The sequence below is a fragment of the Protobothrops mucrosquamatus genome, unplaced genomic scaffold (genome assembly GCF_001527695.2).
Source record: "Protobothrops mucrosquamatus isolate PMUCROS unplaced genomic scaffold, P.Mucros_1.0 scaffold325, whole genome shotgun sequence".
Lineage (NCBI taxonomy): Eukaryota > Metazoa > Chordata > Lepidosauria > Squamata > Viperidae > Protobothrops > Protobothrops mucrosquamatus.
Window position 1 is genome coordinate 52,738 of NW_015386664.1, and position 11,991 is coordinate 64,728.

Genomic DNA, 11,991 nt, shown 5'->3' on the forward strand with positions numbered 1-11,991 from the left:
GGTCCAGGCAGAAGAAGAACATCGTGGCTTCAAAATCTAAGAGACTGGTTTGGACAAAACTCAGCAGCACTTTTTTGTGCGGCTGCTGATAAAAACAGGATCACCAACATGATCACCAACATCCGATAACGGATATGGCACAACAAGAAGAAGAAGGGCCTTTTGGAAGAGTTTGAAGACCTAGCTCTGCCATCTTGCTTGGGGCTTGCAGAGGAGCACACACACCCTTGTGGTTGCCTAATATCTTGAAGGCTTGCCCCCTGCCTTTATAACTTTAATTATTCCATTTTGGTTCTAACCGCCTCCTATTGAAATATATTTATATGGTTTTTATGTTTTGAATTGTACACCATCCAGAGTCACTCTGCGAGTGAGATGGGTGGTCTGTAAAAAATAAATAAAAATAGAACACCTGGTGGTGTTTCTATCTTACCACCTAAGTGACTGGAGGTATTTGCTGAATGTGGCCCACCTTGCCATGGAATCCAGATGAATGGGAAGTTTCTCATTCTTTTTAAAAGGTGTCCTTCGTGTTGCATTATCATCTGTTTGCTGATGTTTTTCACTTCCTGAAGGTGTGTAGTGATCCCTAAGCCTCCAAATGAATGAGGCAAGCAGGCATGAGTCACCAGGGCCTCCAGAGATGAGATACGTTCCTGCTCCACGCATCCTGGCTGAATCTGCATCATCAGTGCCACCTGATTGCACTGCAGAGCTGAGCAATGACGGCAGCAGAATTCATTCAGTGCCTCTGCTCTTTGCTGCATTCTGAATACTGTGTTTGGGATAAGTGAGCTGCTAGAAAAGCTTCTGTGCCTCTCATGTTCTAATCATCCTAGCTGTCTTTGCTCAAGTCAAAGCACTGGGCATGGAAGAGAACTGTGATTCAGGCGGTGAGGAAATTGCTTTGTGCTTTGCTCTCTTTGGCTCTGCAAAAATTGCTTGCCCATTGCAGCTGCCTTGAAATGGCTTCTTCGGTACTTCAGCAGACCTCCCGCACTGGGAAATGCTCCAGAGGTCAGCCATTCTCTGCTGGGCTATTAGCCAAAAGGTGAAGGAACCGTGCCAACATCTATATTGTATTCCCCTCTCATTTAATATGGGGCCTTCCTTTTGCTTCCGCTTTCCTCCAAGCCCCCAAACACCAGCTGGCTTGGCGTTCTCAGAATCAGAAAATGTTTTCAGCCAGAAAGACTCATTCTTTTATACTAATGTTCTAAGTTTTTGCATGCATCAGATCCATTTCAGCCAGATCTATTTATACACATTCACAGACACCAATACTCCTGCAGGCATTTTTTATACACGGCAAAGGAATGCATTGGGCCTTTCTATTCAGCAAATCAGATTTTTTTATATAAAAGCCTGCTTTTATGAAACTAATCATACATTAGTATTATTAAAAAAAAATTCTAACAATTAGAATTGTAAATTTTCTCTTTGGTTCCAGATGGAAAGTTTTTTTCACACTGCTTTTCAGGGAAGAACAGTGTCAGAGAATACAAATATAGCTTTCTTTATTGTCAATACAGCTAGTTCTCGATTTACGACCACAACTGAGCCCAAAATTGTTGTTGCTAAGTGAGACATTTGTTAAGGGAGTTTTGCCCCATTTTACGACCTTTCTTGCCACAGCTATTAAGTGAATCACTGCAGTTGTTAAGTTAGTAACACGATTGTTAAGTGAATCTGGCTTCCCCATTGCTGATCTGAAGGTAGCCAAAGGTGATCACATGACCCTGGGACCCTGCACCCATCATAAATGAGGGTCGGTTAACAAGTGTCTGGATCTTGACCATGGGGATGCTGCAACAGTCATAAGGATGAAAAATAGTCATAAGTCACTTTTTTCAGTGCCGTTGTAACTTTGAGTGATCACTAAACGAACTGTTGTAAGTCGAGGATGACCTGTAGTAATTTTATTAAAAAAACTAACGCAAACTAAAAGACAAGAATAAAAAGACAAAATAGAAGGTGCAGAAAAGAAACCTAATAACACAGTAAAGAAAAAGAAAAGAAAAATATATTAAGAAATGACTCCCCCTTCATCATGTATAAACAATCTTAGTAACTTAAGATGACTTGATAACTTACGATAACTTAATAACTTATCATCTTCTCTTATAATACAACAAATGATGTCTTCTTCCCATATCCCATCTTTTATCCATAAACAATTCCTTAAAACCTGTCAGCCTTCTCAGATAGACTATACAGGAAATACGAGTTAATTCTATTTTATTGTAAGGTTACATTTACAGAATCTTGCAAGTCTGAAACTACAAATCTCCCACTGTCTCCTTTACGGAAGATGGGAAGGTCCTTCTCTTGCTCCACCCACTATCCAGCTGTGGGCTCTGCCCCTTTCACCCTGTTTGTGATCTTATTTGACCATTCCCTAGGCAGCATCTCTTTGCCCTGTCTCCCAAGCTCTTTCCCACATACCATAACGAAACCTTCTTGTTTCAGTCCTGATCAGCAAAAGTCCATTAAGGGTCACAGAGATAACAACATATCTATTTTAACCTTGATCAAATAAACCAACTTCATATTCTTTTCTTTTACTTTTAACAATCTTGATCTTTAGTACCTTCAAATAATAGAACTTGATTTTTCATTTTTTTTCTTTGTCCCTTCCCACAAAATTCTTCCAAATTTTAACAATCTACTTCTGTATATAGGAAAATTTTATAGGAAAATTATCCAGGTCACTCTCTTAGTTTGTTATTTGTAGTAAATGGCCTTTCCACCCCAAACTGCAATCTCCAGTGATTTCCTCCCCTCCTCCTCCTTTTTTTTTTTTTTTAAAGAAATGAAAGATTCTTACCATTTGTGTTCAACTGGAAGTTGATTCATTACTAATTTTGTTTGGAGGAGGTTTCTATTCATTATTTTATTTATCCTAAAGTGCAGACAACATACGACAACAGGTTTGTTTTACTTCATTTATCAAAAAACTGGCAAACTGGGAAATGTTTGAAGCCCTGAAAAACAGTTAATTGTGATCCATATCATGTTTCCCCTGGCCATTCTGATCATTAGCTATCCTTCTTTCAAAGGACTGATCTTCAGAATGCTTATACTAGGTTTGTGTTAGGAAGCTGAAGTAAATACGGAGCAGTCAAACACAGTTGAGAAACCAAAGTTTTATTTGCAAAATATACTCTTGTTTTGTATGAAAGAAAGTAAAGTGGCTTTGATAATTACACTATAATAAATAAGACATAATCGCTCCCCAAATTTAGCAAACATAGGATGAGCTGGGGAATAAGCTGTGTAAAGCTTTGGACAGCTTTCCTCTACATTTCCTTGGGAAACCCTGTTAGTGATCGATTTTGATCTTTCTTCTTCACTTCTGCCCAGATGTCTGACAAATCTTGGATAAACTGCTGGATCTGAGAGCAAGGGAGAGGAAGGTCAGATTTGTACAATAAGAGGTGACTTCCTAAGAGCACAAGATTGAATTTACTGCTGCTTTAGAACTTCTGGTATGGCAGATATCACTTGGGGAGGAGAGGCAAGAAGCATCTGTCTCCAAATGCAAATAGTCATCATTTAATGGTCACAACTGTGATTGGCAATTTGGTTATTAAACCAAGTAGTCACTAAGTGAAACTGTGATTGTGACTGTGCTTACAGTCTTACTTCAGTTTTCGTTTTACAGGCCTGTGAAGTTCATAAATGCAAGGATTGGTCATAAAGTTACTTTTTCATTACCAACCCTTTCCAGCTGACCACCGGACTTCTGTGGCCATTTCTCTTTGACTGCCGGGACTCTGCTTGAATCAATTAAGCTTTGGGGCTGCACTAGTCAGGCACTGAAGCTTTTACAGAGATGATATCAGGAACTGATGCTTTGTTGGGGTGCCTTTCTGACACCTTATGTGCAGTTCTACTTTCTGAGGGTTTGGGATAGATAGCTGAGATACCCAGACTGGAGCAAAAACTGACAAAATCCTGTACAGACCAGATTATGTGCTAAGTCTACTCCTAAGCCCAAAGGGATTCCAGGCCCAAAGAGAGCTTTTCTGGACCACAGGCAAAACATGCTTTTGCCCCCCCCCCCCAATTTGGATAGTGTGGTAGAAGAAGAAAGAGAGGTCATCATCCATGTGTACCATATCCAGCTGCCTGTGAGTGTCTTCCAGAGGCACCATTAAAGCCTCCTTCATCTGCTTGTTTACACTCTGGTAAAGATTCAGTGTCGCCATCTTGATAGTGCCCAGCATCAGGGTTTTCTTTGCAGCAGTGTTCTGGATATGAGCCCAGCGGGACTCCTATGGAGGAGACAGAGGCAGCAAAGAAAACGTTGAACCGAATTTTGATGAACTCAACTAATTTCTACTTATATTATAAAATGGTCCCCAAATACCATCTGAGGGACATGGCACAGCAAGCAAAGCAACCAGCGTAGAGAGATTCTCTAAGCCTACTTTTCAAAGGAAAGCATCTTCATAAATGGCATTTGTGGCTCCTCTGGTAAACAGAACAGCCTAAGCCATTCGTGGTTGGCCTGCTCTCTGAGCATGGAGCTCTGCCTCTATCCCTCCTAATAAACCAGTGTTGACAGCAATAGATTGTTCTTGACTTCCGAGCCTATGGTTTGCTCACAGGTTTCCCTGAGAAAGAAAGAAGTACAGGTAGCCCTCCACTTACGACCACAATTGAGCCCAAAATTTATGTTGCTATGTGAGACATTTGGAAAGTGAGTTTTGCCCCGTTTTATGACCTTTCTTGTCACAGCTGTGACAAGAAAGTATCACTGCAGCTGTTAAGCTAATAGCAAGTTTGTTAAGTGAATCTAGCTTCCCCCTTGACTTTGCTTGTCAGAAGGTCATAAAAGGTGATCACATGATCCCAGGACACTGCAAAGATCATAAATAAGAGTCGGTCGCCAAGTGCCTAGAATTTTGATCACATGACGACGGGCGATGCTGCAACAGTCATTAAGTGTGAAAAAGGGTCATAAGTCATTATTCAGTGATAATGTAACTTTGAACGGTCACTAAATGAACTGTTGTAAGTGGAGGACCACCTGTATCCTCACCCCACCTGCTTACCCAGGCAATGACGTCACTACGGGCATGGTCAAAGCGCAGCTGCAGGCGGGCCAGCTCATTGTTGTGTTGCAGAATCTCATCGTCTTTTTCCTCTTTGTAGCGGGCCAGGCGCACCTTGGCTTGTTCAATCAACTCCAGCCCCTCCTGGGCCGACTGCAGGAGATCCCGGTGCATCCCAACTAGAGTTTTATAGCGTCCAATGACTTCCCGGATTTCTTCAAACTGCAGACGATGCCTTAGGTTACAACTATCCTGGGATGGCAATCCTTTTTTAACTGACAATCAAGGAAGGATAACAACTAAATAATAATAACTTAGATGCCCTGGTGTCAGGTAGGGAATCTTTACTAAGGCGTAAAGTTGATTAGGTTCAGAGAAATGCACAGCCAGAGATGAGCTTGCTTATCACTCCTTCTTACTGGATGCAGTTGAATTAAGCTGTACTTTGCACATATGCAATTACACACAGGGGAAAAAAAAATCTTCAGGATAAAAATTTACCAGCAGTGCTCATGTAACCTTACATATCCTGAGATGGGATACTTTTCCATGACCTATTCTGTAATTCAGACTTCGTTGCTTAATAATATATCATTGGCAAAGCAATGTTAAATGAACTATGAGTTTCTGGTGATGTGCTGTGGGGAGAGTCAATTGCTACTAGATGTTCTGTACTGACCTACACTTGGTTGACCCCCAGGGCTTTTTTTTTCATAGAACGCCCAGAACGGAGTTCCGGCACCTTTTTTGGATGAAATCTTGTAGGGTAGGCAAGGCGGGTTGTATGAGGTGTGTGAGTTCCGGCACCTTTTTTTTTTTTTTTTACAAAAAAAGCACTGGTTGACCCAAGCATTAAAGATCGCTGATCTAAGACAATTTTTCCCAATCTAATGATTTTTACATTTGTTGGAGATCGAATCTTTGCCATACGGGGTTGTAATTATGGAGATTAAGTACACTGGGATAATATCAGTTTGGAGAAACTACCCCTAAGACTTCCCTTAGCAATTCTTTTCTTATGCATACCTCAGAGACTTGCACCACACTCTCCAAGTACTTGTTGAAGATCGAGTATTGCTGTAGCTTGTTGTAGAGCTTTTGGTGCTGCTGTTTCAGAGCAGCGATCTCTAACTTGACCTTGGCGAGCTCCTTCACCCGCTGCTTCTTCAGCTCTCGTTCCTTGTTGGCTTTTTTCAGAGCTCTGATCCGTTTCTGGTCATTCTCCTAATAATCCCCATATTGAATACAGCTCCCACACACAGATGACCCAGACAAAGACAAATAACAAAGGCAAGAAGCAAAAGGGGGAGGGGGAGGGAAAAGGTAATTGGAAATGTTATGGTCTCCATGGAATATATGCGAATGACAGTGTTATATAAAAAATTGCCTTAAATCAGATCAGGATAATGGCCTAAATAATGAATCTCCAGGACCTCAAGGGGAAAAAAAATGCCCTAACATTTTTTTACTGTATCCTTTTATTGGAGAGCCGTGGTGACGCAGTGGTTAGAATGAAGTATTGCAGGCTAACTCTGCCAATAGTCTGAAGTTCAATCCTGACCAGCTCAAGGTTGACTCAGTCTTCTATCCTTCCGAGGTAAATAAAATGAGAACCCAGATTGTTGGGGGCAATATGCTGACTCTGTAAACCACTTAGAGAGGGCTGCAAAGCACTATAAACCGGCATATAAGTCCAAGTGTTATTGCTATTGTTGTTGGAGATGAAATTATACCTGCAGTCTTTTGTATACGAAGCCATTTTTTTTTCTGACTGAGATATGGCACCACAGTGGTCCACTAGTTTGGGATCCCATGGAAGCCTGGAGCCCATTAAATAGCTAGTATACATTTAGATTGCATTATTCCTGTATTTTTGTTCTTATGATTTTTAAATTGTTTTAAATTATTTTTAATGGATAAATTATGCTGCTTGTTTAGTTTTAATTGCGTACGCCACCCAGAGTGAGATGGATAGCTATATAAATTATAAGTCTATAAGTCAGTCAAATCCTTGGCTGGTCCTAGTGTGGCTCAATAGGAGACTTAAAACAGGTCCCTTCTAAATTAAGGTGGCCCCTTCTTTGTTGATTTTACTAAAAATTACTAAAAATCCCCAGAGATTTCAGAGCATTCCTCTGATTTGGAGTTTCTCTTTGTTTTTTATTTTTGTCATATAATATTATTGTGGTTCTATTTATCTTGCTCATTGTTATTGCTTTTTATTTATGAATAAAGAATGAAGAACTAAGCTGCCTAGGCCAGGGATAGGCAACCTTGGCTCTTTTATGACTCGTGGACTTCAACTCCCAGAATTCCTGAGCCAGCATGGCTCAGCTTGGAAACCTCTCCCTTTCCCCTCAGCATGGCTGGCTCAGGAATTCTGGGAGTTGAAGTCCACGAGTCATAAAAGAGCCAAGGTTGCCTACCCCTGGCCTAGGCTATTACCCAGGTCCATAAAACTTGCCATCATCATCATAAAAAAGAGATGTAGCATCGTTCAATGACTGAATCTATTTTGCTGAGTTGGGTCGTGATCATAGTACCAAAGAGGACCTGCAAAAGCTCCATTCTGCCTGGTCCATTGGCTGGATGGTGAGCCTCACATAAGATTCTGTATTCTGGTTTGGATTTTTTTTTCTTCCTGTTTTTGATATGCACTGTCATTTTATCTGTGTACAGGTCGTCCTCAACTTACAACTCTTCGTTTAATGACCATTCAAAGTTATAACGGCTCTGCAAAAAAGTGACTTCTGACCAGTGATGGGATTCAAATATGTGAACAACCGGTTCTCTGTGTGGAGGCTGCTTCCGGAAGTCCATTCTGGGCCTGGGCAACAAAAGATTAGCTACCGGCTCTGCCAAAGTGGTACAAACCGGCTGAATCCCACCACTGCTTATGACCATTTTTCGCACTTACGACCGTTGCAGCATCTCCACGGTCCCATGATCAAAATTCGAACGCTTAACAACTGACTCCCATTTATGATGGCTGCAGGGTCTCCGGGATCACGCGATCCCCTTTTGTGACTTTCTGACCGGCAAAGTCAATGGAGGAAGCCAGATTCACTTAACATCCGTGTCACTAACTTAACAGCTGCAGTGATTCATTTAACAACTGTGGCAAGAAAGAGGGTAAAATGGGGCAAAATTCCCTCAACAATGTCTCACTTCGCCACAGAAATTGGGGTGTGTGTGTCAATTGTGATTGTAAGTCAAGGACTACCTGTATATAGTTTCTAGCTGCCCAGAATGGGATGATGGCCTTATACAGGTGATAAATGAATGGATGAATAAACGAACTACTAGATTATTGTTGTGGGAACATATTTATGCCATTGTTAAAAGAGGAAATAATTTTAATTGAACAGCTATGGATTTTATTACATATGTCTTGCCTATTTTGTTTCCTTTTCCAATTTGAACCTACTATGCAACCTTTATTACTATGCCTGGGGGGGACAATTAGTATATAATGTAAATGGCTTCAAGAGAACCACAAATGAATACTGCAGTCATTAAACAAATCATACGACATTAAATGAATTACATGGTTGTTAAGCAAATCTGGCTGTTTCTACTGACTTTGCTTGCTGCAAACTGGCAGGGAAGGTTACGGATCTCAGTCATATGACCACAGGATGCTGCAACTCTCCTAAATGCAAACTGGTTGTCAAGTACTCAAATTGCAATCACATGACTGCAGGGGCGGTGTGCCAGTTATAACTTTAGGTCATAAGTCACCTCAGTGCCATCGTAACTCTGGGTTGTTGTTAAACAAATGGACATAAGTTGGAGACTACCTGTAGGATGGAGCCATTACTGTTAAAAGAAGGTGTTGGAAAGTTATAAAGAATCTGTACCTGTATGAATTGCTCAAATTTCTTAATATATGCTTTCAGCTGGACTTCTTTTGTACCAAGCTCTTCCCACCTGTTGTTTAGGGATTCCATTCTTGTTTTAAATGCCTAAAAAATACACAGAGAGAAGCTGCTAATAAGTCACTTAATTATGACAGACCTTTTCTTCTGTGGGTAGTATGAACACAGTTAACTTCCATCAGGATCCAAACTGGATCCTAGATGGGATCTAATTTTATTATGGTGGCAATGGACAAATGAAAATGATATAACAGAGTAACAGAATAACAGAGTTGGAAGAGACCTTGGAGGTCTAGTTCAACCCCCTGCCTAAGGGAGGAGGGAAGGTGTCTGGCATGGAAGTATTCATTCTGCGTATTTCAAGGGGTAAAGAAATAGGATATATGTGTTGTTCTCTAGTGTTCCTTCCTTCCTTCCTTCCTTCCTTCCTTCCTTCCTTCCCTTCCCTTCCTTCCTCTTTCTTTCTTTCTTTCTTTCTTTCTTTCTTTCTTTCTTTCTTTCTTTCTTTCTTTCTTTCTTTCTTTCTTTCTTTCTTTCTTTCTCTCTCTCTCTCTCTCTCTCTCTCTCTCTCTCTCTCTTTCTTTCTCTTTCTTTCTTTCTTTCTTTCTTTCTTTCTTTCTTTCTTCTTGTTTTTATCTTTTTAATTTTAAAAAACTGAATACATTTATCTTAAGAGAACTCACCTCCTTTTGAGCTTCCATGGCCTGATGCACCAATTTGGCCTCTTTCTTTTTCTCCAGCAGTCGAATGGAAGGAGATGGAGACTGCTCCTCTGACACTGGGAATTTCCTAATCAAAGAGAACAAATATTTCCAGTGAGTAGCAAAGGCCTATCATGTCATAGGAGCTATAATGGCTGTTCAAATACCTTCACATGGCAAGGGCAGAGTTCTAACAGAATAACCTGAACTGCATTTGTCCCCAAATTAACTTTCATTCAGAAAAGAGTCTACAGCTGTGATCTAAGTGGAGATAACATGCCCAGTTAATCAACAGATTTTGGGAGAAAGATCTGAAGAATTAAAGATAATCATGGACTAAAACACGGAATATAAAATCAATAAAAGATGTATTGTAGAAGGCAGAGAAACCTATGAGGAAAGGCAAGCCAATAGATAGCTTAGTCCATAGGAACAAATACAGCCTTTAAATTACACTTTGATAGTGATTAATATCCAGCATCTAAGATATAGTGGTTAGTCAACATGATCCAATTCATCTGTGGATAAAAAACAGCTGAATTTTAGTTTCAAAGAGAGAATATTTTTTAAAATCTTTAAAAATAAGATTTCTTTTATCCTTAACTAGACAAACTCCCGAGATAGACTTAAAAGAGTGTGAAAAAGTCCATGAGAGCATGATCCTGGCTACACAACAAGATTTAGGAAATTATAAAAAAACAAAACTTCTTTTCCTAAAAAAGTAGAATCTTGTCTAAAAGCTAAAACTATAGATCTACCCACTTTATCAGTAACAAGGTAAAGTAAAGCTAGAATATTTAACACCATGTCTGAAAGGTGTTTACTGAAGGTTTAGCGTGTGTTTTATCCAGGGAAATCTTGAGGTGTTTTTTATAGAATGTATGAATCTTTGTACATATGCATGTATTGTATTTATTTATTTACTTACTTTCACAGTTACTCATTAGAGCTTATATGTTGTTCCAATCAACAGAAAATTTGAGAAGATTCCAAAATCCTCTTCACTAAGAGGTTTAAAATAAAACAGAAGCAAAATGACAGAAGCAAATATTATTACAGCAAACAGAGAAATAATCAAACACGAAACATATTGTTTGGATACTGGTTAGAGAATATACAGGTAGTTCACGACTTACAACAGTTCATTTAATGACCGTTCAAAGTTACAACAGCACTGGAAAAAGTGACTTATGACTGTTTTTTACATTTACGATTGTTGTAGCGTCCCCATGGTCATGTGAACAAAATTCAGATGCTTGGCAACTGATTCATATTTATGATGGTTGCAGTGTCCCAAGTCACATGATCCCCTTTTGCGACTTTTTGGCAAGCAAAGTCAGTGGGGAAGCCAGATTCACTTAACAACTGTGTGACTAACTTAATTGCTGCAATGATCCGCTTAACAACTATGGTAAGGAAGGTCATAAAATAGGGCAAAGCTTACTTAACAACTGCCTTAGCAACAGAAATTTTGGACTCAATTGTTGTGGTAAGTCGAGGACTACTTGTATTGTATCTCCAGTCACAAGGATGCCATATCTGTAACCTTCCTATGAGAGTTAGTTTGCTTACAGATGGTCCAATTGATTATTACATATTAAATCTTTAAAAATTGTTCCACAAAGTCTTTTCTAAAATGCATCTCATGCTGTTTTAAAAAACATATTAATAGTAACAAGGTGAAGGGAGTCAGATTACGGCTACAGCACTGAAGAATAAATGAATTATTCCTGCATCTCTCCATCTGGTTTCACATAAAAGCAACCTGATTTCCTATTGTGTGATACTGGATTTTAAGCAGGAGGAAACCTTGATCTGATCTAATAGATGTCTTCATATTAAATGTGTGTTTGGTTTGTTTTGCGAGGAAGGATTCAGAGGGGAAAAGATTCCAGAAATGAGAGAGAGTGTGTTCAGAAAGGGAAAGCAGAAAAAAAGTTTTGGTGAGACAGACAATTATTTCAAGGAATTGAACAGAAACAATGGAAGGAAGAACAGGTAACTTACATCAACAGCTTCAACAATTTCTGTCCATACTGCATGCGGAAATACTCGCTTAGATCCTCTTCGTCCATGGTAGTCATGATGGCTGCCCACTTGCCAGGCACGTCCTGACTTGTCCAACCAGGCACCCTTTTCACCTCTTTATCTGAGCTTGGGAGTCAAGCAAACAGATTTGAAAAGCTGCCAGAATCTGATGCAGTTGGAGCCCTGGAACTTTCAGAAGAAGATACGGAAGATGCAAATGGTTGCTTAGCAACGGTAGGGATTGACTGCGTTGGAAAAGATGAAAGCCCTTTGGGAAGTCATGATTCGCTCTGTAGGGGTAGAACTCAGTAAGACCTCCCAAAT

The 11,991-nt window shown here is 39.9% G+C and overlaps 1 protein-coding gene across 1 annotated transcript; it reads right to left on the reverse strand.

Moving 5' to 3' along the window:
- Positions 1-3,183: 3,183 nt before the first annotated feature.
- On the reverse strand, positions 3,184-11,723 carry CCDC42 (coiled-coil domain containing 42). The gene is made up of 7 exons (XM_015815213.2): positions 11,647-11,723; positions 9,622-9,727; positions 8,921-9,025; positions 6,087-6,284; positions 5,061-5,282; positions 4,119-4,277; positions 3,184-3,395 (listed from the first exon to the last, which is right to left on the reverse strand). The coding sequence occupies exons 1-7, from the start codon at positions 11,721-11,723 to the stop codon at positions 3,300-3,302; spliced, it is 963 nt and encodes a 320-aa protein (XP_015670699.2). The 3' UTR covers positions 3,184-3,299.
- Positions 11,724-11,991: the final 268 nt, after the last annotated feature.

What these genes read in the sequence shown, in the direction of transcription:
- CCDC42 (XM_015815213.2), bottom strand. Translation starts at nt 11,723, where the DNA reads ATGACTACCATGGACGAAGAGGATCTAAGCGAGTATTTCCGCATGCAG. An exon ending in GTAGTGACGTCATTGCCTGG is followed by an intron (nt 4,278 to 5,060) that starts GTAAGCAGGTGG and finishes TCTCCTCCATAG; the next exon opens with GAGTCCCGCTGGGCTCATAT. An exon ending in CTCACAGGCAGCTGGATATG is followed by an intron (nt 3,396 to 4,118) that starts GTACACATGGAT and finishes CCTTGCTCTCAG; the next exon opens with ATCCAGCAGTTTATCCAAGA.